General features: G+C 43.4%; 1 protein-coding gene and 1 pseudogene across 3 annotated transcripts in view; one reads left to right on the top strand and one right to left on the bottom strand.

Moving 5' to 3' along the window:
• SH2D4A (SH2 domain containing 4A) overlaps nucleotides 1-26,920 on the top strand; it is a 56,225-nt gene extending 29,305 nt beyond the window's left edge. For all 3 annotated transcript variants that reach the window (XM_090258943.1, XM_090258944.1, XM_090258945.1), the window contains exons 5-10: nucleotides 6,853-6,933; nucleotides 10,846-10,957; nucleotides 12,646-12,847; nucleotides 15,930-16,060; nucleotides 24,147-24,367; nucleotides 24,850-26,920. In XM_090258943.1, the coding sequence (XP_090115069.1) occupies nucleotides 6,853-6,933; nucleotides 10,846-10,957; nucleotides 12,646-12,847; nucleotides 15,930-16,060; nucleotides 24,147-24,367; nucleotides 24,850-24,942 (840 nt within the window). In that variant the 3' untranslated portion in view covers nucleotides 24,943-26,920. The remainder of the gene's footprint in view (nucleotides 1-6,852; nucleotides 6,934-10,845; nucleotides 10,958-12,645; nucleotides 12,848-15,929; nucleotides 16,061-24,146; nucleotides 24,368-24,849) is intronic.
• Nucleotides 2,272-3,809, bottom strand: LOC149996383 (isocitrate dehydrogenase [NADP] cytoplasmic pseudogene; annotated as a pseudogene).
• Nucleotides 26,921-27,309: the final 389 nt, after the last annotated feature.

A 27,309-nucleotide genomic window follows, 5' to 3' on the forward strand; every position in this document is an offset into this window, starting at 1 on the left:
TGATGTCGTTAGCAACATCTTTTGATAACCCAATTGCTTCTGTACATCCGAATTGCCAAACTTCTGAGTTTTACGGTACACACACACACACACACACACACGTACACATCCATCCTTCAGTCAGTATGAATGGGATTTGCTCCCAGACTTAGTTGGGTCTGCACTGACTCAAGAGGACTATAACCATATTCTGACTTGATGTCTGGAGGATGTCCACTAGCCCCTGATGTCATTGGCTTTCAGGTTTTCTATTTTTTTTTTTTTTTACTTTTGAATAAATATTATGTAGCAGTTTTATTTTATTTTATTATTAAATTAATTGGCCAGTAGCATTATATAAACATCAGGAGTACAGCTTTACCATATGACACCTGTGTACTCTCTATCACATGCTCACCAGCCCAAGCTTCATCTCCTTCTGTCTCCATGTGTTTGATCTCCTTTCCCCTCTTCATCCTCCCCACCCTCTTCCCCTCTGGGAACCGTCATGCTGTTGTCTGTATCTGAGTTTGGTTTTTGTTTGTTCATTTGTTGTTTTTTTGTTCTATATCTCACATGTGAATGAAACCATACGGTTCTTGTCCTTTTCCATCTGACTTTTTCACTTGGCATAATACTTAAGATCCACTTATGTCTTCACAAATGGCAATATGTCATCTTTTTTAAGATGGAGTTGTATTCCACTGTATATGCCACATCTTCGTTATCCAGTCATCCATAAAGGACACTTAGGTTGTTTTCATGTCTTGGCTATTGTGATTAATGCCTATGTTCATTGCAGCAATACAGTTTTTATTTTTAAATAAAGCAAATATGAAGCAGGTAAGACTGCTTGAACTCTGCCCATAGAGGTTCAGCAGTTGCAGAGGTCTCTGTAATGTAGCAGATGGGAGGTGACTGCAGTGGTTTGTGTGCATGAGAGCAGGCATATGTCTTCTCTGGGACACCACACGGAACGAGCAAGCCATAGACATGGAAAGGACATGGGGGCTAGTCTCTGTTTTTCTACCTATTAATAAGTCACCTTACCTTTTTGATACCCTTATGGGGTTGATATGAAGATCAAATGACCTATTGGACATGAAAGTACTTTGTAAGCAGAAGTGATATAGGCAGATGGGTAGTTTTCCTCCCTTTCTTGTGTTCCAAATAGGAATAACTGAAGAGCATATTGCCTGGGACACAGCATCATGTGGAAGCATTAGAGACAGCAGGGTACCCCTTCCAAGAAGCCTCTTCATCCCCTCCAGGAATCCTCAGAGAGACAACGGTATTTCTGGGGTTGTCTCCCTTCAGTATTGGTGTCATAACTCATCACTTTTGAGCCACTAATATGGCTGTTTTGTAATAAAGGAAATCTCTCTTGTGTCTCACTATTTTTAGCCTATTACATTGTACTTAGTGTATTCCATGGACTTGTAGAACTTGTAAGTGTACCTGAATGAACTTGCTCTCCACCAGCCTTAAGTAAGTTCTTCATATTATTATTATTATTTTTGCCATTAGTACTTAAGTTTAATTACAATGAATAAAAGTTTAGATGAAGAACAGACTAGAATAGTGTTTATAATCAACTTCTGAAAAATCACATTTGTATAAAGGAAATAAAACAGGCTGGAAGTCAAAAAAAAAAAAGTGCAGCTTGTATTATTGCACTTGAACAAAATATGCTGTTCAGGGTAGCATAACATTTAGGCCACAGAAGGCCAGTAGGAGAAGACAGACAGAGAGGACAAACCCCCAGGTAGTATTTGTTCTGGATTCCAAACTCTCCAGTGGCCTCAAAAATATTTAACATTTTGAAACATTCAGTTAGAGCTCTTTACACAAATGACCGCTGTGTCTCCCACACATTTTAGTTGCACCCATGTTTTTCATTCCAAGTCTTATGCAAGTTTAAGGTACACCTGTACCTCACATAATGGGACACCAGTTACACCCACAGCACCCAGGGCCCAGGCCAGGAAAGTGGGGAAGGGAGCCAATTCCTACTTTACACAATACTAGGGACCAAAACTACGGCTGTAGTTCTACCATTCAAGCGCTCTTCATTTTGGTCATTTACATCGGAACACGAAAAATATTGACAGCGAGTATGAATCAGCACTAAGGTAATTCCTGAGCTACTAGTAGAAAATAAAATTTAAATTTAAAAAGTCCCCGGCCATGTTCTAGAAGTGGCATAACTGTATGAATAAGACAAAGGCTGTAAACTTATAGAAAAGATAAACTCTGACTTCCGAACACATTACAAAGTTGATTTTACCCTTCCCTTGAGTATTATACAGAAAAATGTAAACCAGTGGACCTAGTTACCAAAAAAACAGCTGTCCTCCTAAGCCGAGGAATGACCTTAAAGTTTGGCCTGAGCTAGTTTTATCTTCAAATTTTCTCTGAGTTTGTCCATGAACTCATATGTATTCAAGTAGTCAAAATGCTGCACGTTGGGTAAACCTTTAATACAAGCAGCCAAGTCCTTGGTCATGAAGCCAGCCTCAATGGTCTCAACACAGACTTCTTCCAAAGCCTTTGCAAAGAAGCCCAGATCTTTATTGTTGTCAAGCTTAGCTCTATGGGCTAACCCTCTGGTCCAGGCAAAAATGGAAGCAATGGGATTGGTAGATGTTTCCTGTCCCTTTTGGTACATGCGGTAGTGACGTGTTACCATCCCATGGGCAGCCTCTGCTTCTACTGTCTTGCCATCTGGACAAACCAGCACGCTGGTCATCATGCCAAGAGAACCATAACCTTGGGCCACGGAGTCTGACTGGACGTCGCTGTCATAGTTTTTGCAGGCCCAGATGAAGCCGCCCTCTGACTTCGTGGCTTGGGCCACCATGTCATCGATGAGCTGATGCTCGTACCAGATCTTCTGGGCTTCAAACTGGGGTTTGTACTGCTTGTCATATATCTCCTGAAAGATGTCTTTAAAACGCCCATCATATTTCTTCAGAATAGTGTTTTTGGTGCTTAGATAGAAAGGCCAACGTTTAGACAGAGCCATCTGGAAAGAACTGTGTGCAAAGTCTTGGATTGACTTATCTTCATTGTACATCCCCATGGCAACACCACCACCCTCTTCAAAGTTATGTACCAGGTACATCTTTTTGGCAGATCCATCACTTGGCGTGTAGGTTATCTCTACTTTTCCAGGCCCAGGGACAACAAAATCAGTTGCTCTGTATTGATCCCCATAAGCATGGCGACCTATGATGATGGGTTTTACCCAACCGCTTACAAGCCGGGGGATATTTTTGCAGATAATAGCTTCCCTGAAGATAGTATCACCCAGAATATTTCGGATGGTGCCATTTGGCAACTTCCACATTTGTTTCAACTTGAACTCCTCAACCCTCTTCTCGTCGTGGGTGATGGTCGCACACTTGACACCAACGTTGTACTTCTTTATCGCCTCTGCAGCGTCCTTGGTGACCTGGTCGTTGGTGGCGTCCCGATGCTCTATGCCTAAGTCATAGCTGTGAAGGTCCAATTCCACATAGGGAAAAATGAGTTTTTCTTTAATCAGTTCCCAAATGATTCGTGTCATTTCGTCTCCTTGCATCTCTACCACAGAACCACCACGGATTTTTTGAGACATTTTGACTTCAATAAACCACAGCAAATCAACTTCTAATCACTCCAACTCCTCTCAGTCTTGTAGATTCAGCTGAATGCAGTTTACCTCCTTTCAAATAAAGGTTACAGGAGCACCAATATCTTCGTCTGCGCCTGCACTCTGGAGGGTGCGTCCATGGGTGCGTCCCGGGTTCGTCGCCCGTTAGCGGGTCTTGGCGTTTGTATGTCCTTAGGTGGCAACACGACCTGCAGGCTCCTGGCCTGCACACGTCCTTGTGGCTATTGTGCAAGAGAATTGCAACCGCTACTGGCTCGGTTCCTCGTTCCGGGTCTCCACGCCCGCCTCTTCATATTATTTTAACCTTTAGAATAATGGTAAATCTTCTTTCACCTTGAAAATTAGTACTTTTATAAGTGTGGTTCTTAGCATATGTGAATAGTTTTAGAGTTTACAATATGTTTTAGCCACATGGAAGTCCTTGAATAAAAGTATTGATCTCTGGGTTGTTAAACTAACCAATTATTTAGGCTAAAATTCTTCTATAAGAACCAGCTTTGGTAACGAAAACCAAAACCTAAAACTTCAAAGAAAGGATGCCAACCCTGACTGGCACCAGTAGATGGTGCTGACAGTCACAGTGGTCCCTTTAGTCCCCAGCACCACATCCTTTTCATTGTCTGGCTCATGTGCCTTTGCCGAGCTTTGCGTTATTTTAAAAATATTAATAGCCCATCATATCTGACAGGTGCAAAAGCAGTGAGTATATTGGAAGTGCTAGTAAGAAAAGGAATATGACAACAAAAGAAAAATTAGCAATAAGAAAAAAGTGGTGAGAAAACAATGCTGTATGCATGTACAGAGGAATAGAGATGAATAGTCCAGTTGAAGGAATAATTCTAAGGGACAAAGAATAACTCACACAGTGTTTTTAAAGGGTTATACCCATGCGGATGACAGTTTCAGGCAAGTGATGGGGGAAGAGATATTTGGTGAAACCGACAACACTTTGGAATATATGGGTTAGAAGAGCAATGCCAGACACCACTTAGCCTGATGCTAATTCAGGAAACAACAGTTTGTTCAACAGTGTAACAGCTGAGCATGGTGGGGGCGCGGCTGACAGAACCCCGCTCCACAGCTCTGCTGGGTGCACAGGCCCAGGTCTTGTGAAACGGACGTGTGGAGAGGCTCAGAGCGCCGCTGGCATGGTTGGCGCCTTAGCTACAGTGCTTGAGGAGGTGACCGCCTCCTAATTTTCTACAAAGAAGAAACTGATCCTTTGGGCAAAATGATGATCCCTGCAGATCTTACACCATTGAGGAAAGGGACAGTGAGCCTGGTGTTAAAGCTCACATTCCTTAAAGTGGAAAATGTGTTCAGAGACTGCAAGCATGAGCCCTCCAAAGTTATCTTGGACTTTTGAACACCCTTCGACAAAACCTGGTAGAACAGTGCTGACCTTTCATATAGAGAGGAACTGGTTAGTGCACCCTCTGTTGTAGAATCAGAGCAGCTCTACATGTTATTTCAACACTAAAATAAGGAAAAAGTGAGACGGAGTATGCAAGTACCAATTGTGAAACCTATAGGATTCATTACTTTGCCAAGTAATGAGCATAAGAAATCTTTGACTTGCAGCTTTATTTTCCTGTCATTACAATGTTGACATAGTGGAACGTGGCGCCAGCCGGCTGTGTGATCTCAGTAAGCCACACAACTCCTCTGAGATTCCCTTTCTTCATCTGAAGAGTGAGCATGATGCTGCCCATCCACCAGAGATGTTGCCAGAAGTAAAAATAATACTAATGCAATGCCTGGTCATAGCAGGCCTCCAGTGCATAGAAGCCATTGGTGGCATCAGCCTTAACAGCACTACCCAGGATTAGCGGGAACTCAGCAGAGAGCTTGACGGGTGTCCCTCCAGCAATTGTGGTGGCCAGTTCTATCTGCTGAGATAAACTTTTGTAAGAAACAGACCAGAAAGGCAATGGTTAAAAAAACACACTAGAAGTTCATCTTTCTCCCTTACAACATCCAGGATCGGGGCCTGGTGCAGGAGGACTCAGTCATGCAGGGACTCTTGGTGGCTCTGCTGTCTTCAGTACCAGCATGACTGCCATCGTGATTCCAGGCCACAGGAAGGGGAAGTGGCCCGGATGCTGTGTGAAGGAGGTTTTAGGACCCAGGCAGAAGTGGAAAATACCAGTTACCACCTGCATTGTATTGGAGATAATGTATTCGCATGGGTGCACCTAACTGCTAGGGCTACTGAGGCCTAGCCCACAGGCCCAGTTACCATTCGAAAAGAGGCAAAATGCAGGTAGCCATACTGGTTTATTCCATAGCATAGTGAGTGCCCTGAAGTACTTACCCTCTGTGCTCTGTGCTGAATCTTGGTACCAACCTTTTGCTGAAAATATGCAGATAATTCGTGATCTATGCCAAAATTCAGGGATGAGTCCTCAGGCACAAGCACCAAGTCGTTGTAATGTGGGTGGTGGGTGGCTGTATCGGGCTATGCAGTCCATGCTGGGACTTGGCCCAGGTTCTGCGCTCAAACCAGGGACAGGGTGATGAGGGCCTGTGTAACTGACCTGGTTTTAAGAGGCTCCTGGTGTGATATGCCAGCTGGGTCACAATGCCACAGAGGTTGGCATGCGGCTGGCAGGAATAACACTGAGCAATCTAAGCAGTGGATCTGGGAACCCCACTAGCAGGAGTTGCCTCTTGGGAAATCCATCTAGAGTGGCAGATACCTGGATACCGGGCTGGGTTACAGGGTCAGAGGAAGCAGAGGGGAGGAATGTGATCAGGCAGGGAAAGTGGGCAGAGCGCCCAGGCACCAAACTGGTATTCCAGGCATGCCTCCAGTCCTAGGTGGGGAGCAAGGCATTGGCAGTTCAATGGCAGAGACTAAGCATTTCTCTGATCTGGCCTAAAATGACATGGGTACAGCAGGAGTGAAGGAAGAAAGCAGAGAATTGAGATTGAGAAGTAATGTTGGCATCTAGAAGTCACCTCAGGGGCATCAGGGCCTGCTGGGAGCAAGACACCAGCTCCTGGCTCTTGGAGAGGGGAGGCTGGGGCTTCACGTCCCCGCTGCCTCCGTCAGGATCAACTCAGGAACTCAGGTGCTGGCGGGAAACTCTGGGGATCCCGTAGTGAGGGTGGGCGCATCATTAGAGAATGGTAAAAGGAGGAAACATTAGCAGATTTTTTCTGAAATTGCATTGCAACTCTAAATGGTACAAAAATGTGTTTCATTTAATTTTCAGTCGCCCTCTGGTTCCTCAAGAAATATTCAACAAATGTTGGCAGATTCGATCAATCGTATGAAGGCATATGGATTTCACCAGGTAAAAAATTTACATTAGGTCTTTAGGGGGTAAATGCATAGCCATTTCCACTAACGTTTCACAAATTGGTATATTAGTCTCATGCAGCAGTGAAATTAAGCAGCAGAATGTGAAATCTGTCTCTAAAAACCTGTGAACATAGCTGTTCGTCTTTGCCTGTTCATCTGGAGTTGAAAAAGTATTGAGTGTCATGGAAAGAACAGATGCCAAGGTGTATCTGCTAGACTCCTCACTGAAGATCTGAAACAGAGACTATGTCCTGGGCTTCTGTAGACACTGGGGAAGGCTGATTCCAGAGAGTGACAAATGAGGCACTAACTTGCTAGAAATAGGGAATTCAGGCTAAGTTCCTTATGTGTTCATTGTTTGTACTACCTCCCGCATCCACTGTGCCAGAGCTCCTCTGGGCACTCAGACGTCTCTCGCATCCAACCAGACGTGAGATCCTCCGCACAGGCGGAGCCCACTTCCTTCATTGTGCTAGATTGGTATCACATTATGCATTGCTCACGGTCAGTGAGGCATAGACTGGCTTTGGAAACTGTAGTAGGATTTGACCTGCAGATCTGAAAAAGCAGGGTCGGAAACAGGGCTGTAAGGGAGGGGTCCGAGTGACCACAGGCCTGAGATGGGGGCTGTGGCAGAGGCCAGCTCTGGGGCCTGCGCTTCTGTGGATGGTACGATCAAGTCCCTGATTTCTCTGCAGGGACATACTTGAACTTGAATAATTTGCATGTTTGAGACTTCAGGAAATCCTGGTGAAGTTTCAGGGCTATAGTCTTGCAGGTATAATATGTGCCCTTTTGTAAAACAGCAGCAATAGAGTATCTGAAGGAAATTTTCAGTAATGCTGCCCAAGATACATTATATCATTTTAAATGAGGACAGGTGAGAAAGACAAAGGATCTGTGTCCATTCAACCAATATTTATTGAGTTTCTCCCATGTGCAAGGCACTATAATGGGCACTGGAGACAGTGAACAAAACAGATAAAAGCCCTGGCCTGGGCAAGCTTGTGTTCCAGCTGGGGACACAGACAGTAAACATTCCTATGGAGCCAGGTGGTCGTTAGTGCTGTGGAGGGAAAGAATGCAGGCTAAGGGAGCTGAAGGAGGCCGGGAGGGTGGGAATTGGTTTCTTAGAAAGGTGGTCAGAGATAGCCACCTTGAGAAGGTGATACTGGAGTAGAGACTTGCAGAAATGAGGGAGACAGCTATGCAGATGGCTGGTGGAAAGTATGTTCCCAGCAGGGGGTACAGCAAGGGTGAAGGCACAGAAGCACCCTTGACATAGTCAAGGGAAGGCAGAGAGCTCAGCAAGTGAAAAGAGAGATAAGGGCTGAGAATCATGCAGACTTTTATAAGGAATTTGGTATCTGGGTGTTATGTCAAGCCATAATGATGGATGAGATCATCCAGAGTGAGTTGAGATGGAAAAGAGAATTGGTCTGAGGTTGAGGCACATCGGTATTTCAGCTGCGTGGAGGGTGGACTAGACCAGTGTGTCTCAAACGTTTTTAGGTATGAGACAGCCCACCTTTCACAGCCATTCACATCTTCTCACGAGAGGGCCCAAGGCCACAGGCCATTTCATTCCATCTCTAACTAAAGGGGTTATATCAGAAGTCAAGAGAATGACTGAGCAGGTCACTTACCGCGCTTTTCTGTAGAACAAAGGTAATAAAACAGAGTCTTCCTACTTCAGGGGCCAATGAGGAACTGGTGGGCTAGGAGGGGAGGCTTTCTGTAGGAGACGTTTTAACAGCTGGAACTGTCCCTCTATCTCCACACCTCAGCCCCGCACATCTGGACCAGTGTCCAGCCTCAGCGCTGCTGCCTCTTCACCCCCCAGCCTTCACCTTGACTTTCCCATGCCTGGCTCACAGTCTCCATCCTGGGCCTACATGCTTCCAGCAAAATACTTCTAAAGAGGAAATGATAATTTTTTAAATAGAGGAAGTCAAGATCAACTTGTAAAGACTTCCTAAATGTAAATTTTCTGGGGGAACACTTAGAGAAACTCAGGACAAATTCTTAACGTTTTCTGGCTGCTTTGAATACAGTGGTCAGGGCCAGATCTCATCTGCTATTACTCTGTAAAACTCATTAATTTTGTCTCCTTTCCCACTGTGTCCATACGTGTTACACTGTAGATTAAAAAGGAATATTATTTACTAAGTATAGCACTCTCAGATATCTTAGCATCATCTGTATTATTATTAACTTAATATTTTTCCTTAGGTAGACTCACTCTTTAAACTGTTTACTTTTTCTAAGCAATAATATCCATGATGTCTTAGTCTAATGTTATAACATATTTTTTCTAGTCATTTTAAATAATTTTAAAATATGCATGTGAAAGACAAAGCTTTACTTTTTTAAATTTTATTTTTCAATTACAGTTTACATCCAATATTATTTTACTTTAGTTTCAGGTGAACAACATAGTGGTTATACAATCATATACTTTACAAAATGTTCCTCAGCTAGTGCAAGTACCCACCTGGCACCATACATAATTATTACTACATTACTGACTACAGAGCACAACTTTTATGTTTTAAGTCACCCCCCCCCAACCCCCCGTTTAAGCTTAGAAATGGCTAGTAGCACTTTATTAGTATTTCAGGCTTGTAAAGAATTTCAGTAAGGGGATAACAAATTTTTGCACTCATTTAAATCCCCAGACATTGTTCTTTTGTTCTTATAGTACTGATAAACCAAGGGAACTTAGTTCTAGGCAGGAAAAGAATGTAAGAAAAAAATTAAAATAGTAAATAACAAAAGTTTAGTTATATCTGAAGTGTAGTTTATGAATTGTTACCTTTTACATTAACTGATTTATGACTTCCCACAATAACTTCAAACAAGTTTCACAAGATTGAGGTTTATATTTTAATTCTGGTGAAATAATTAACAGCAAGAAAATCATTATTTTTCTATAGGAAAACACAAAAGGAAAAAAAAACTATCATTTTTTGCGATGTAGAATGAAGCAGTCAATCTTCCTGAGACCCTCAGTTGTTTCATTACTTAGCTAACCAAGACTTTTCTTTAGTTCACCAAGTTGTAAATTCAGTTTTCTTACGAGTACTCAGAGGGCTGTATCGAAATAAACAAAGTACATTTTAGGTCTCAGTGATTTGATGTGCTAGTTTCTCTTTACTTAAAAACTCATTCTCTTGAATGTTCTTAATGCTACAGATCTGTACACTTAAAAATGGTTAAGATGGTAAATTTTATGTTATGTATATTTTACCACAAAAAGAAACCCAAATTCCTTTTTTAAGGGAAGACTCATGTTTCTTATTTTATATTTTCCATGATTTTTATTTAAAGTATTTTTGTTTTATTTTTTTTTAAACAAAAGAATTTCTTTTGGAGCCACCTAAAACCATATGTAAGGAGCACAGTTTCCAACACATGGTTCAAGGGCACGTGGCAATACAGCTGAGACTGCTGTTGGAATGTACCCTTATTCTGGGGCCCTGTCAGGAACTGTAGTGTTTCCACTGCTTCCATGAAACAGTGTTTACACATGTCTTAGGGGACTCAGTTTAAAGAGGTAAGTGCTATGTCTGAGAAAAATGAATATTTATTGAATTCTTACTACAACTGTGCTAGGCACTTCTTAAAAATTATTTAGCCCTCATTATAACCCTGTGAAATATTCTTAATCTTCTAATATGACTTAAGGGGAGCAACCTGAGAGAGGTTCAGGAACCGCCCTTGGGTCGTACAATGAGGTAGCGCCACGTGGGCTGCAGCTGTGGTCACACCGTGCTCTCCCCGCAGCTCCACGGCGCCCCCTAGGGCCAGAGGGAGTCAGAAGTCAGGCAAGCCTAGAGCCCTCCTCCTCGAGGAAAACTGGCCGCAGTGGCTCACTAGTGTCTGTTTCTGGTTTTTTAAACAGAAGAAAGAATCCACGAAGAAAACACAAGATGAAGAAATAAAACAAATAGGTGAAGAGAGAACCAAGCAGATTTATAAGAGCTGGAAAGAGGATTCGGAGTGGCAGGCATCTCGTGAGTACCCAGAGGCCTCTAGAAGCCTATTGGTTCAGGGAACAAAATGATCAATCGAGAAAGCACTTAAAGAGCAATGTTTTAATAGTAAATTATTACTGAGAGGCTTAAGAGTCACTTGTTGAATAGAAGAAAGGTTCTCATGTCATCTTTGTACCATCAAAATTATGATGTGTTTATAAGATAGAATGGTATATAGCTATGAAAAACAGAAAAAGAAAAAAAAAGAAAAAAGAAAAAAAAAACATGCTTCCAAAGAGTACTTTATGACCTTGGAATATGTTTATATCTTTTTAGCTTGGAGAAGAAAAAAACATTATAAAATAGTATGCAAATCATCTCTATTTTCAAATGTCTAAGTATATAAAGGAAAAGAACTGGAAAGCTATAAACATGTTAACATTCAAGAGATGGAATTCAAGATTACTTATCCGAGTTCTTCTTGTTGTTATTCTGTAATTTCCTAAAATTTCAACAGTGAATACATCTTAACTCTGTAATCAGAACTCAGGAATAAACAGGCTGGATATCTCAGCACCCCTCCCATGCCTATGACCAAACCTGACACCTTTTTTAATTAGCACTGTCAGAGTTAAACCCCTTGGGAATAACTCAGTGCAGGTGAAGGCAGAGCAGAGCATGCTCCAGACTGCTTGGTGAATTCAAGTTTGGCATGGGACTAGGGTTTCCTTCCATCTTTCTCAGACAGAGAAGCCGTAACTGCCAGATCAGCCCTTGAGGCGCTTGAAAAAGAGGAGCGGCAATGTTTGCAACATGTTGAGAATCCTAAATTGATCTTCAGTTCTATTACAAAGAATACCATTAAAATGACAATTTTTGTGAAATGAAAATATTTGCAAGATCCAATCACTTTTCTGCAGTGAAATCCGAGCATAATGGAATGTCTTTGGCATCTCTTTGAAGTCACACGTAACAGGATTTGACTAATGATGCCTGAAGTGTAAATACACTCAAGAAAAATTATCCTTACATCCTGCATTAGAGTCCTTTAATACTGTGTTGCCAAAACAAAAGCAAAATAAAACAATAAAGCCTCTATTTACAAAGCAATATGAAGAGGTAGCCTTGGGTACTTTCATGTGCACAGACCCATTCTATGATTGTCTAGGGTAAGAATCACTTTACTGTGGTCTGACAGGCTGATTGAGAGTGGATTCAGCTCACTGTGGGCTCTGACCTGGGAGCCTCACTGTCTGGTCACCCTGTGCAAAGCCTGAACTTGTGAAGAGTTCCTGATAGCCTCGTCTTTGCTCCTGACTCAGGGCAGGTGATATCCTGAACTCTTGTTCGTGTGAAGGATTTAGCATCACCTCTTACTGTTCAAAGACCCTCCTACCACCTGGAATCTTCACTAAGTCTGTGACTCATCACATAGTCCTGCCAACTGCAAGAAAGTCTCTAACAAATGGTTCTACATTTCTCTCTTGTCCCTTCTGCCTCCTCTTCCTTCTCTCTCCCTTTCAGAAAGTCCCCAGACTCCCACCTCGTGAGGAACTCTGCACTGAACGCTGGGCTCTTGTGAACGTGCCAGCCCTAATTATCTGAATAACAGGCATTGATAGCGATTGTTCGTTATTATCAGCAGATGCCAGAATCTGTTTTTCAGCCGCAGTGCTGATTCTTCTAACCATCTCTGGGGGCCTTTCTCAAACGTTTTGTTTTTCTAGTGCGAAAGTCCAAAGCCGCTGATGAGAAGAGACGCTCCTTGGCTAAACAGGCGCGGGAAGACTACAAGAGGTTATCCCAAAAAGGAAGAAGCAGTGAGGGACTGCAGAGCCCACCAAGCATTCCACAGAAACCAAAAAGACCCCCACTTCCACCCAAGCCTAAATTCCTAAACCCAGCCGAATACCCCCGAAAGCCTTTTAGGTAAGAAGCTGCGCATATGGCTTTAAGAGTAAGGGTTGAAATGAGCTGAGGAAGGACGAATTGAATAACGGGCCATGGGACACGGAGGACGGGCTAGGTAACTAAATCCAGCCTCTCCTCTAAGCCTGTCTTCCTGAGACGCCTGATCTGGCATTCATCCCCTTCTTATCTGTCAAATATACCTCAATAATTAATATACCCAGTAACTTAGTGAACATCCACCTCATGTTCACTAAATTCCTGTGCTACTAACCCATTCCCACCTGGTGGCAGCAGGTGAGCCAATGAAGTGACAAGAGGAGACAACGACGGTTCCAGTGATTCCTAGTATGACTCTTAGTAGTGAAAGAATATCAGAGTAGGCACCTAAGGGCTTGCTGACTTGCTTGTTGTTGGTAGAGCTACATTTTCATTGCTCAGAATTAAAGGTCTGATGGTAATTCTTACTCTGGGATATGGAGGCATGCTCACATGTTGAAAATCTGGAAATGTTCCTTTCTGAATGAACTCTTTGTTGACAATGGTACTCTTGCCTCATAGATTGTGGAAGAATTACGCAAAATGATTCTGAAGAAAAAGTACCATAATAGTACAGCAGGCACCAATTGTAAAATTATTTTCTCCTGGTTATTGATATATGATTTTTTCATATTCTAATATATAGACAGAATGTAAAATAATCAGGAGAAATGAAATATTGACTGAATGAAGCAAAACTGTCTATAAAGCCCTGCTTTCTAAAAGAAAGACTAAAAATATTTCTCTGTTATGAGAATGGAGAAATAAGAAACAAACAAAAATCTCCCTCTGCTCAGAGTCAGTAGTTATCATCAAGGTTTTTTCCTAATGGGGATATGACCTCAGACACAGTGTGAAGGTGGACCTTTTCCCCTGCTATGATTATGTCTACCTACTCAATGGAAAGGTTCCATTTTAGGACTAAATGACCATGTTTACAAAGTGACGGTTTGGGGAATGACTTCTTTCTTATGGGCAACAAAACAAGAAAGGTAATCAGAAAGCAGGTCTCCTCGCAGTTTTGTGACCAAGCGCCTGAGCTTGTCTGGCAGCATTGGCCGCGGACCTAGCAGGTCAGTGTATGTTACTCCTCCTGTTCTGCAGGCTCTTCCAAGGGCGGGAGAACGACGTGTGCCCTCGCCCGCACTAGCTTCACAGCACAGCATATGTGACTGGCAACAATGAAGGGGGCCTTTACTAAGGGCAATTCTTGTTTTAAGCTGCGCTCATTTAGCTCATTCTTTCAACTTAAGACACTTGCATCAACTACTTCATGTGAGGCCGTCAGACTGGATGGCTTTAAGACTGGCACTTTAAACAGTGATGACCAAGGTCACCTAGGATCCAACCCAGGAAAAGAGAGACCTTGGAGTTTTCCCTTGCTCTCCAAAGACTTCTCAAGGAAGAAAATACCTAATTTGAAGATCAGTAAGAAAACTTACCATCTACTCTCATGTGTGTGTAGTGCCTGCTCCCCAGGAAAGTTAAATATTATAGGCAATTTTCTCCAAAATGCTATGTTTTTGTGTGTATATATGCATATATACATGTCCATCTGACATATATGTCACATGTAACTCGTGGTAGTATATGTTACCATAAAAAGCATAGAGTTGCAATGTTTATTTGTCATGGAAGGACATTCTAGTAGCTCATCCAAACTCATTATTGTTGATTTTACATTGAATTCTGCTCAAAATAGTGGGCTTTTGTGCGGGAGTTGGAAACATGTTTATTACATTGCAATGGTACTTTTTGTAATGGAAACTGATTTACATTCTAGAACTTAAGTTCTGCTACTGAACTGATTTCCAAAGGCTTCTGCTGCTTATATCTTTTTCTTACTAATCTTAAAACACTCTTCTTTCTTTAACTTTATATTTCTCAGACTGTCTTTTAACAGAATTAAACCTCTTCAAAGTGTGGGAAAGAGGAAATCAAGTCAGGGAGGTGAGTGGATAGAGAAAGAAGAGAAAATGTTAGGAAATAAGTTTATTTTGTTGCATTTGATTTATTATGTTTGCAAGTACATGTTCTCCAGGAACATAGTGCTGGGGATGTGTTTTAATGCTTATTTTCTCAAGTTTTAATTGGGAGTTAATGGAGCTTCTAATTCATAGTAAAAATAAATTAAAATCTATGCGTTAACACAGCAGTAGCTCAATTCCAAGACTAGCCCTGTAGGACTGGAAGGACAAGTGACAGATTTATGTTCCTTCCTATTTTCTGCTCTTGAGGAATTCTAGCAGTGTGTGTGTCCAGCTTCCCGTTATCTCAGCCCATGAAGTTAGATCGTTAAATGTTTATAATTCTCATTTCTCTCTCTCTCTCTCCTTCTCCTTCTCTCTCTCGTATGCTCTCTCTGGGGCAAAAGTTGTTTTACGGTTGTTAGTATGGGAAATAACACAATAATTAATAAATAATAATACAAGAATAAACTGTGTTGCCATGGCTGGTGTGGCTCAGTGGATTGAGTGCCGGCCTGCGAACCAAACAGTCGCTGGTTTGATTCCCAGTCAGGGCACATGCCTGGGTTGCGGGCCAGGTCCCCAGTTGGGGGCATGTGAGAGGCAACTGATCGATGTACAGTATCTCGCACACACATCGATGTTTCTCTCCTTCTCTCTATCCCTCCCTTCCCCTCACTCTAAAAATAAATAAAATTTTTAAAAACAAACTGTTTCACATATTCACAACTATAACCCTACTTTTGTCCCACCCTGTACACACACACACACACACAGACACATATATATATATATATATAAAATTTTTAAAAGATTTTATTTATTTTACTTTTAGAGACAGGAAGGGGAGGGAGAAAGAGAGGGAAAGAAGCATCAATGTGTGGTTGCCTCTCCTGCGCCCCCAACTGGGGACCTGGCCCCCAACCCAGGCATGTGCCCTGACTGGGAATCAAACCGGCGACCTTTTGGTTCACAGGCTGGCACTCAATCCACTGAGCCACACCAGCCAGGACCTATATATATAAAAATATAATTTTTGAAGTCATTATTTTCAAATTAATTAAATCTAACTTGATAAATGGTCTTACAAATAACAGGAATCAGGGAGTGACAAGGACAGCATCTGGCTCCGCCCTGGAGGACATCATCCGATGGTTTAAAGAGGAGCAGCTTCCTCTGCGAGCAGGCTACGAGAAAACGTCTGACACCATAGCTCCCTGGTTCCATGGTGAGTGCAGAGGGGCCTTCAGTGGGGCCTCTTCTGATGGTGGATCAATGGCCACGCCACCAGGAAGGCAAAAAGAATTAAGGCTTCCTTTTATTTGGGCTGCCCAAGAGTCTTTGAAGTTATTTTCACAAAGCAGCTTTTCAAAGGTTTCTCCGTGAGCTCCATTCCCATGATGTATTTAGAAGAAGCAGTCGGCAGCCATGGTCGCTGCACACGGGGAGGGTTAATTTATCACCTCAAATAAAACACCACTGGGTGGGTGGGGAAAGCAGTGCCAGGGCTCTTGATTGTGACTTTGATAAAACCACACCACCTTCTGTCCCCAGTCCCCTGAGGGAGTCAGACCTGGCCTTTGGGCATGGGGGCAGGGCATCGGGGTGGCACAACAGTCAGAAAGTCAGCTGTGCAATAGCTCATTGAGTGACCTTGAGCCGATCATCTTCTTTCTCTGTAGCAAGTCAATTTACCTGAGCCTCATTTTCCTCATCTGTTAAAGGACTTGAACTTTTGATCTTTAACTTAACAATTCTGTGCTTTCGATCGTTGTTTCCAGTCCGTAGTGAAGGCTGAGAGGTGGGTTTCTTGGAACCTGAGCAGATATTAGCTAATAAACTATTTCTTTATTTGACCCTACAAATTCAATTAATTCAAGCCCCTGTATACCTGGCTTATATTTCATTGACCTCTCAGTTTCTTAGACTTCAGGAAAACAAAGTGGTTTTCTTTGTTTTTTATTTTGCCTCAATAGGCTTCTTAAGTCTGTGGTTAAATTGGACTAATTGACTGTAAGTACAGCAAAAGTGCTTTAAATACAAATAAAGCTCTCTCACAGAGTGCACTTGTCCTAATGGGTGTCTTGGTTTGAATGATGTTTAAGGCTTCTCTCCTTCAGGTAGTATCACCTCACATATAACTAGATCTACAGAAATAAGCTTCCAAACATAAAACATGGCAAACTCTTCTAAAAAGAACACAATATTCATGGTGGGCTTTCTGCTGAAGGGCTGCTTTTGCAGTTAGAACATTTCAGCAGAACTGTCAGGTTGTCCTGGAAAATGCTTGTTCTTTGGCAGTTCAGCCTTTTGTAAGTGTCCCTCCTTCCTAGGACCAGTTGTAAACCTCCTTCCTTCCCATTTTGCTCAAAGACACTGGAAGAAAGAGTGACAACAGTGTCAAAAGACAAAGAGAGCTCAGGTCAATGACATGTTCATCATGGCGATCACGGTTTGTCTCATAATTGCCTTTTTTATTTTCCTTTTAAGATAAGAACTGAGGCAATTACCCACTTTGTAGTCCCTGTGTCATTGGGCAGAAGATGCTCTCACCCCTGATGACAGGGTGGTAGTTTAACAGCAGGGAGAGAGAAATTGAAAATGCTGGTTGACGTTATTAAAAATCCTGGTACTTGAACAGGCAGTTCTATTTGAAACAGTTGCCAAAAGATAAGAAGAGACAGTTGGACTAAATATCCAGGTAGAACTTGGGTTTAAAAATAAGACCCTTGAGTTTTACATATAAAAACTTACTAGCTGCTTTGTTATTTACTGTCATTTATACAAATATTTATCATAAGCCTAAGCAAAATAAATAATATACAGTAAAACAATATAATAATACACAGCCAGGTCATTAATATAAGTCACTGTCTTCAGTTTTAAGAAGAGAAATCTAACATATTTCTATTATAAAGAGGGATCGCATCTGATCTTTTTGAAGTATAATTATTTATCAGGAGCCCTCTTTTGAAATTTTGGGATGGAAATTCTTCTTTATTGGTTTACCACCTCGCTTTAATTGCCATAAATTTGCCTTCTTAAGTTATTGCTTTGGTCACCTAACTTTTCACCGCAGAGAAATTCACCCCTTTACCCTTTTCTCTTAATCAGCTTTAACAAGGATGAGCATGGCTAGGGGAGAACAAGGGAAATGAAGGAACTGATCACTGGCTTGTGGGGCTGGGGGAAGGTGGCCTGCTGTCAATTGAAAGAAGGAACATAGGAGGATGAGGAAATTTAGGGAAGGAGAGAAGAGAAAAGATAATGAGCTCATTTGGGATGAGTTTGAAATGTCATTGGGACAGTCATGTGAAAATATCCATTTGACAATCGGATTAGAGATAACAGATTGGAGTTGTCAGCTCATTATTAGAAGCACGAGGGGATGAGATTCTCCAGGAGTGAGTTGAAAAGAATGATGGGAGTAGCCAGGACAAAAACCAGGGGAGCCCCAACATTCAGTGTAATGGCAGAGAAGAGCGGAGAGCCCCGATCTCTATCTTGGGTCTTCTTTCCCACTTGGGGTCACAATGAAGCACAATGGTGTACAGCTGGGAAATATCCTGCCGTGGGTACATGCTCTGTGATGCCCATTTTGTCACCGGGGAAATAAGTATTGCCTCTGAACTCCTAGATGTAGGAGCTTGATGAAAAATCCCACATGCAAGAGAGAGCCTGAAATGAAGTGCTAAACTACTTCCTAAGCACCTTTTCATGATCTCAAACAAATCTAGATAAGCAAAGTCTCCCCACATCCACTTCTCTCTCAGTAAGACCATGGGTCCTAGTTTTCTTTGGACTTTTGGTCCCACTGGTTACATGGGACATGTGGGAGAACACATTGAAAAGATTCTCAAGTTCTTTTTCATGTTCTGTTAGTTTTCCTTAGAGCCAAAGCACATTTCTAGCTTTCACGTGGATCGGTTTGGTGTTGTGTCTCAGATGGAATAATGCAGAGACTTGCTGGCCATCTCTTGGCTGCTTCCCATAGAGGGGTGGATATCAGGGACCTAATTCCAGGTCATATGCACTCATTCCTTCCCATGGGAAGGACCTCCCTCCACATTTGTAGCTCAGCTTACTGCACTGTGCAGCCATACAATCATGAAGAACACATGGAATCTCCCACCATTTTGGCAGAAGGCTTTGTGAAGGAATTTGGTAGTTAGTATTTTTATACTTAGTACTCTATTTATTTTGAACTGTTAAATAAATTCCCTATATAGGACATGTACCTTAAAAAAAAATGCAGAAGGGTCTAGTCAAGGAACAAGTAGAAAGGACCCACAGACACGGACAACAGGGTAGGAACTGGCTTTTGGAGTGGGAGGTGGGCGGGGCAGGGGACAGCAGTGGAGAAAAAATTGGGACAACTGTAATTGAACATAAAAATTTTTAAATGTTTAAATAAATAAAAATAAAGTAAACTAGATTAGGCCTATGTACTTATAATATTTATACTTTGAATGAGATTTTTTTAAATTACACAATTGGTAGTTGTTGGTGTAAGGAAATCATGTTTTTTAATAAGATTTTATTCTTTATTTTTAGAGAGAGAGGGAGGGAGGGAAACATCCATTGGTTGCCTCTCGTACATACCCCGGCTGTGGACCGAACCTGCAACCCAGGCATGTGTCCCGATTGGGAATCACACCAGTGATCTTTTGCTTTGCAAAATAACACCCAGCCAACTGAGCGACACCAGTCAGGGCAGGAAATTATGTTTTTATATATTTATCTTGAATCCAGAAACACTGAAGTCTGTTAGTAATTCTCATCATTTGTCAGAAGATTCTGTTGAAGCTGGAAGTTTTTAAGATATTAAATATGTGCCAAGCAATAGACTGAGCACTTTAAAGGAAACAGGTTTTATTCCCACTTTACATAATAAGAACCTCGGACCTAAGATGTTAAGTTCTTTTCCACGCTTCTACCACTGGTGGTGGCAGAGTCAATATTCAGGCCCAGATCTATTTAACTTCAAAGTCACAGCATTTCTGAGTTATGTCAGGTCTCTCGGGGTGTTCACCCGCCTCTGTGCCAAAAGCAGTTCTCCCGGGCCTGCCATGGAGCTCACCTTCGCTCCAGATGCAGCTACAGCTGTGCTGTCCAACATGGCAGTCCTTGGCCATGTACAGTTCTTCATATCAGAATGAACTAAAACTGAATGAAATAAAAAATTAAGTGCCCGGTCACACTGGCCACATTCCAGGGGCTCCATGGCCACATGTGGCTACTGGCTACCCCACGGGCAGTACAGGCAATGTTTCCATCATCACAGAAAATCCGCGAATGGTACTGTTCTAGAGGGTACGTGGGCGTCATACAGAGAGGACTGGAGCATTTCTCTCTGCTCCCAGCTCAGAGGCTCCTAACAGCTGGGGCTGAGATGGTGTTCAGGCTCTAGGGAGTTATAGCCCAGCTGTGCCCCAGGTTCTTCAGTAAACCCTCATGTGGAGACATCTGCTTTGCTGTGGACACTGTAGTTCTGCCACATCCCGCCTGGATTCAGCTCTACAATAGACTGTTGCTGGGAGATCTGGTTCATTTCAGAAATTGATGAAGTAAACATTGGCCAGGTGGCTCAGTTGGTTGGAGCATCGTCCTGTACACCAAAAGGTTGTGGGTTCGATCCCCAGTCGGGGTGCCCCTGATCTATATTTCTCTCTCACATCAACATTTCTCTCTCCCCACCATCCTCTGCCTCTAAAGTCAACAGACATGTCATTGGGTGAGGATAAAGAAAAGGTAAAAAAAGAACTGATGAAGTAAAAAAGATTTTTTAATTACCCCCTCTTCACTAGCACAGAAATCCTCCTATGACCTCAGAGAGGTTTAGTTTTTATAAGCTGTGTGGAGAGAGCTGGTCAGAAGGAGGCGGCCTGTCGATGTCACGGCCTTTATGGCTGGGTGAAGATCGTCGTCGGCAGCCGTCCGTCTCGAGAGACGATGGTATAGCTTCTTAAGAGTCTATCTGCACCACCGAGAATGGCTGTGCAGTCCGACTCGGGAGTGACATGGTATCTGTCTCCTCCCGTGTTGAATCGACATCTTGCGATGACGCTGGAGTGTCCTCTCCAGTGAAGCTGAAGCTACAGAGCCTGGGCAGAGTGATATGGAGGGTCTGCTGTTGCCCATGCAGCAGACCCCCCCTCTCTTCGCAGCTGAAGGGTCCAAGGGAAAGACAGAGTCAATACAGCTTGGCTTCAGGTGCGCCGCAGGAGTTGCCGGTGTTGACTACAACGTCAAACCGCCTTAGGGACTCCGGCTCCGGATTTTCTGTCGGGGTTTACTCCCTTAGCCTTTCCCCTGAAGAGGTATGCTGCAAGGCAGCGGAGGTTTTTTGGAGTCAGAGTTTTCCTTCTCTGATGTGCCCTGACTGGAAGATCGAACCAGCGACACTTAGCTCGCAGGCCGACGCTCAATCCACTGAGCCAAACCAGCCAGGGTGTGGGTGAAGATCACTGCTTCAGAATTCCTAGCTGTGTGTGGGCAAATCAGGGGGTGAAAAAGGAGACTGCTCGAGTCCATGGCGATTAATATCTGAACTGGGTTTTGGTTTGGCATTCAAGAACTCCCTTCGCAGGCAGACAAAGCTCACTGCTTGGCAGTGATCCCAGCCAGGCCTCCCAGAATGTACCCAATGCCCGTGATGGAATCATGACAAATTGCACATCGGCTTGTATCATCATCAGATCTGCCAAGAGACTGCTTTTCAGGAATAAGAATCCTGCTTAAAGCAAAAAAAAACAAAGCCTAGTTTCTGTAGCATGTACCTTCTGAACCTGCCATCAGTAGCACTGTGTGCAAGGAGTCTCCGTTATGGCCTGAGATTTGCCACAGAATCATTTTATTGTGTTCTGGTGTCTCTGGAGATTGGACGGTGCCAAGATCTGTGCGTAATGGGTAATAATTACAGATGGAGAGGCTTTGAGCCATCTGATTTACAGCTACTGTATGATCTGATTTTAGGAGCAATTTGACCTTAACCCAGGTTTGGTTATTTTCCAGAAGTTTTCATTTTAGAGATCCAAATCCATCTGGATAACATCCAGATGTTATAAATTATAACATCTGCCCTATCAGTTGAAGTCACTTGGGATTTCAGAGTTAGCCTGCCAGTTGGTCTGGGAGGGGAGAGGAATCTTTTTCCAGAATGCTGCTTCTCCTTCACTCATGGGAGTGTTCACTGTCAAGGAAAGATATCCCTGGTTTCATAGACAGTCAAATCCGGAGTCTCAGACCTCGGTCACATGCAGCCCCTGGCCAGGCTGGTTCCCTGTTGCCTTATTTCAGCTCATGGTAGTCATCTGTAACCTAGCAGTGGGACCGGACTGTTGAGAAAGATAAAAGAGGCAAACAGAAGCAAGAGTCCCAATCTGTGTGAGTTTATACAGGTATCACTTGAGCACCGACAGCAGACAGTGCCACAGCTGACCCAAGAGGCTTACATGGTATCCGTAGTACCTGCAGTTTCCAGTGGCTCAGTCTTATCAGGGAGAGGACAGGGAGGCATCCCTAACCCGGCCAGGCATGAATGTGCTGCAGCTGGGGGCCTTCATACAGAGGCCTTGATCTCCCATTTCAGGGACATTCCCCATCTGTGAGTGGGAATTGGGGGGACTGCCATGCCTCTTCACTGCCCTCAGTTCTTGCCCCTGCATCTCACTAGGGGTGAGCCTCATGAATTGCCACTCTGAGGTCAGGCCCCCTGAATGGTGCAGGGCAGAGGAGAAGGAACCAGAAGGCCTGGCTGGTTGGTCTCGGCTGGGAAACAACAGGTGATTCTTTAAGTCCTCCCTTTATTAAAGTTTACTTACAAAAAACAAAAATTGAAATGTTTTTTATTATATGCTTTTCTGTGGATAATTAGGGTTCAATTCTCAATTAACTACCAACAACAAGACTAAAGGGCTATGAGAATCCATTGCCTTTTCATCAACTGTTTATTTCCCCCCCTAATAAGTACTGCGTAGCAGCTGTGGAACAGAAGCAGACAAGAGCTTCTGTCTACTGAAATGAAAAAGAACACTAGGACAGGGGTCCCCAGCCCCTAGGCCATGAACCCGTCCTGGTCTGTGGCCTCTTAGGAACTGCACTACACAGCAGGAGGTGAGTGGGGGCCGAGTGAGCTTTTCTCGCATGGCCACCTGAGCTCTGCCTCCTGTCTCCAACTCCCGGCCAGTCCTTGGAAAGACTGTCTTCCACCAAACTGGTCCCTGGTGCCCTAAAGTTTGGGGACCGCTGCACTAGGAGAATGCTGCTCCTCCCTCCCAAATCAGAGCTCACTGAATAATCCGACTTCACCCTCTTCCCAGGATGTGCTTGTGTACTTTCTATGTGTCTGAACATTACTGATGCATCTGAAGAATTACAGTAGGAATAAGAAGGGAAATCTGGACAATGAGTCAAACTCACGCGCGTGCGCGCGCACCCACACACGCACACACACACACTACCCCTGCCCATAACCAAAAATGCCTCTCAAAAATTTCCAGACATTGCCCTGCTTGAGAACCATTCTTCTAGACCAAATAGGACCATGCCCCAGGACACAGAGTCTTCATCAGTAAACTAAGGAGAGCATTGTCAAGGCCCCTCCCAGGATGACTATCAAAGGTCCTACCAGACTCAGAAGCCATCTATCCTCTGTGATGCTATAATTGGGTGTACAGTAGTCCCTCTCTATATCGCGGTTCACTTATGGCGGCCTCACTGTTTTGCAGGATTTAAAAAAATATATTTAATTATTTATTGCGGATTTTTCGCTATATCACGGGATTTTGCAATACTGTATACATATGTTGTGAAAGTTACATAGGTTTAAGAGTGTAGAATATGTTTAAGAACATAAGTAGTGTTTATAAAAGTGTGGAAAAGGTTAATAAGGGAGTAGGAAAGGTTAATAAGGGACTGGGAATGGTTATAAGTGTGTGGGAAGGGTTTATAAAGCCTTAAAATATATATAAATACTAAAATAAATGTAAGGTTCCTACTTCGCGGATTTGCACCTATCGCAGGGGGGTCTAGAACATAATACCCACGATAAGAGAGGGAATACTGTTCAGGTGGAAATCTGTCCTTCTGAAGGCTAAACATTTACACTCTTATATTCTGCATTGGCTTATGTAACCTACCCTGCCCAGTTTCCAAATTCCAGAAGATAAATGATATTTTACTGTGCTCCTTAGATGCCCCAAATGGACTTACCAGCATGCTTATTTTTATTAAACTTTATCCACACAGCTGTGTTTAACAGAAAAGAATTTTGGAAGTGATTTGGCTGAAATACCTGCTTTTCTTGCCCACAGGAATTCTCACACTAAAGAGGGCCAATGAACTTCTGAGCACGTGCCTGCCAGGCACTTTTCTGATCCGAGTGAGTGAAAGGATCAAAGGCTATGCCCTGTCCTACAAGTCTGAGGATGACTGTAAGCATTTCCTCATCGATGCCTCCACCGACTCCTACAGCTTCCTGGGCGTGGACCAGCTGCAGCACGCCACGCTGGCGGAGCTGGTGGAATATCACAAGGTGAGGCCATGCACAGACTCAGTCCGCCCTGTGAATTATTGTTCTGCAGCCACTTGAACAATGAAAGGCAATTATAAGAAAAATGACTGAGACAAGTAATGGGGGGGATTGGTCTTTGATAATTCCTCCTGGCAATCAGGCTTCTTAATTGCATTTCCTTTATCACTGAGCCTAGTTCCTCCTCAAATACTCAGGGAGACCCCACTGGGGCAGAGAACATAGGAGATGCTAAAAAACGTGTGTGTCCCCTGATCACTTCTGGGAACACTCTTAAGTTAGAACTCGAGCCCAGGAGGGAACGAGCGTACAGGGCAGTGTGTGGACGAGAAAAATCTCTTCAAATGGTCATAAGCCATAAAGCTCTGTGTAAATCAAGGGTGGGCAGGAAGGTCTGTACTATGAGGAGGTGGGAATGGCGCAACATCATTGTTTATACTGTCTTCACAACCGGACCAGTCTGACCTGTGCCTTTGGATTCACAGGAGGAACCCATAACCTCCCTGGGGAAAGAGCTCCTCCTGTACCCCTGCGGTCAGCAGGACCAGCCCCCCGACTACCTGGAGCTCTTTGAGTGACAGCCTCCAGCGTGTCACCCTGCAACCTCCAGCTGGGCTTTCCTCTGGACAGACACCGCTGAAATGCATGACCCTGCAGCAGAGCCAACATGGAGCAACTGCAAGTGTCCCTGGAGCCCTACGGAGCAGCTCTTCTGCACACATGCTGAGAGGAAATTGCCTGTGCACCAGATGCACTCCGACAGTAAGGGAGGTTCCCCATTTCAGTGACTACCCAACATGAAGGCTCCCACCTTCCTGATGCACATAAGATAAAGTGAACGAAGAAGAAATTGAAACCTTTCAGTAATGAAAGTGTTCTTTCAAAGCCAGTAGCTGGTGGGAACTATTTCATGGCATCTACACTCTCTTTGCATCATCTCAGAAGGTCTCAGGGTCCTAGTCGTATGAAGTTACATTCTGGCTTTAGGGAGCTGGCAAAAAAAGAAAGAAAAGGTCTTTATCGATGGCTGAGGTGACCCTCCAAACACACTTCACTTATTGTGCATGCTGGAGCCAGGATGTAAGAGACATAGCAAAACAAAGTTGGGAATGTAAATTGAATGCCTTTTAAAATACAGGGTGGGAGAGTTAACATGTACAAAAACACTGCAGACTAGGAGAGCGAGCAAGTATCTATGAAAGCGTGTCCTCATTCTGGAGAGCCAGGACAGCACTTGCTCCGTCTGCTCTGGCTGTACCCAGGAACGCACCAAAGGCGGAGCACGTGCGCGTGTGAGGTGCTTATTGGTGGTGACTGACGGAACAGAATGGTGAGAGGCGTGCACCCTACTTCTTACGGGCTGAACCTTGTGCCCAAAAAGATATGTTGAAGTCCTAGCCCCTGTACCTGTGAATGTAACCTTATTTGGACATAGGGTCTTTGCAGATGGAATTAAGTTAAGATGAGGTCATACTGCATTAGGGTGGCCCCCATAGTCACTGACTGGCATCCTTATAAGGAAAGAGGGATTTGGAAACAGAGACACACGCAGAGGGAAGGCGGCCAGGAGACAACAGAGCAGAAATTGGAGTGATGCAGTTACAAGGCAGGATCGCCAAGGATCACTGGCGACCACAAGGAGCTAGGAGAACGGGGCAGTACAGAACAGCTTCCCCCAGAGCCTTAAAGGGAACGCCGCCCCGCTGACACCTTGATTTCAGACTCTAGCCCCCATAACTATGAGAGAATAAGTTTCTGTTGTTTTAAGCCACCAACTTTATGATCGTGTGTTACGGCAACCCTAGAAAACGAATACAGAAGTTGATGCAATTTTGGAACCTGATGTGCATTCCATACCATTTGTTGATGTACAGTCTGTCCTCCTCATAATGAAGGAAAAATGGGAGAGGAGAAGGACCTTCCTCTGGCTCTATTCAGCTCTGGGATGAAGAATTGCTCAGTCAGGAATCTTATGCTCCATTGTGCCCCACCCCCAACCTCCAGCCTCAGTAGGTAGGTGGCCTGACCAAAGAGGCTTGGAGCCACGAGATCCTTCTGGGAAGATGAATATTTACTTAAACTTTAGCCTAACTCCCTGGGTCAGCATTGTTTTAAAGGAAGCAGAAGGTCGTAGCCATTTGATCATGAGGTTGTTAGTTGTGTAAAGCACTCATTGACAGTGTGAAATGTAATCTGGTAAGAGGGCAGGGTGCCTGTCTGTGTGTATATATGTATGAGTGTGCATGGGTGGGTATGTGTACTTTAATGAGAAAGTGTTTAAACACAGATAGTTGTTATGCGTTTCTTGAAATGTTCAGTGTGGTTTCTATGGTCTGAGAGACACTGTCAATTAAACAATTTTCTAAGAGAATCTCTCAGATTTTGTCTCTGAACAGTCATGACATTAAAGAACTGCAGAGATCGCACAGGGCTAGAAGTCAAATTTCTGTTCCCATTTCTCCCCACCATTGGCTTTGTGCCCTTGGATAGGTCTCTTTACCTCTCTGAACCTCAGTTTTCACTTCTAATAAAATAAAACAAGGTATCTTAACTAGGCGATCTTTGTTATTTACATTCAGCTATGAAAGCTTAAGGTTCTGGGATGAATAGAAGAGTGCCCTATAGTTACTAATACTTATGAAGACATGTAAGATTCCAGCACCACCCTCCACCTAAAATTATTTTGGAGGAAATAAGTATAGTCATATCCAGATATAACTACATTAAGTGACATCCTGCTTGGGGAAGATTTAGAAAACAGGAAATGGCCCAACTGAATTCACCTACTGTTACAAGGAGAAGCAGATTTGAGTTCTGTACTATGTTATGCTGTTGGTTACTGAGACTTGGAATAGACTGTCCACTGCTTGATGATATGATGGTGAGAAGTAATACCTGAAATTCTGACGGAAGGAGAACATTTTATAGAATTCAGAAATTGATGA

This window comes from Furipterus horrens, unplaced genomic scaffold (assembly GCF_987537825.1).
Source record: "Furipterus horrens unplaced genomic scaffold, mFurHor1.1.pri manual_scaffold_12, whole genome shotgun sequence".
Lineage (NCBI taxonomy): Eukaryota > Metazoa > Chordata > Mammalia > Chiroptera > Furipteridae > Furipterus > Furipterus horrens.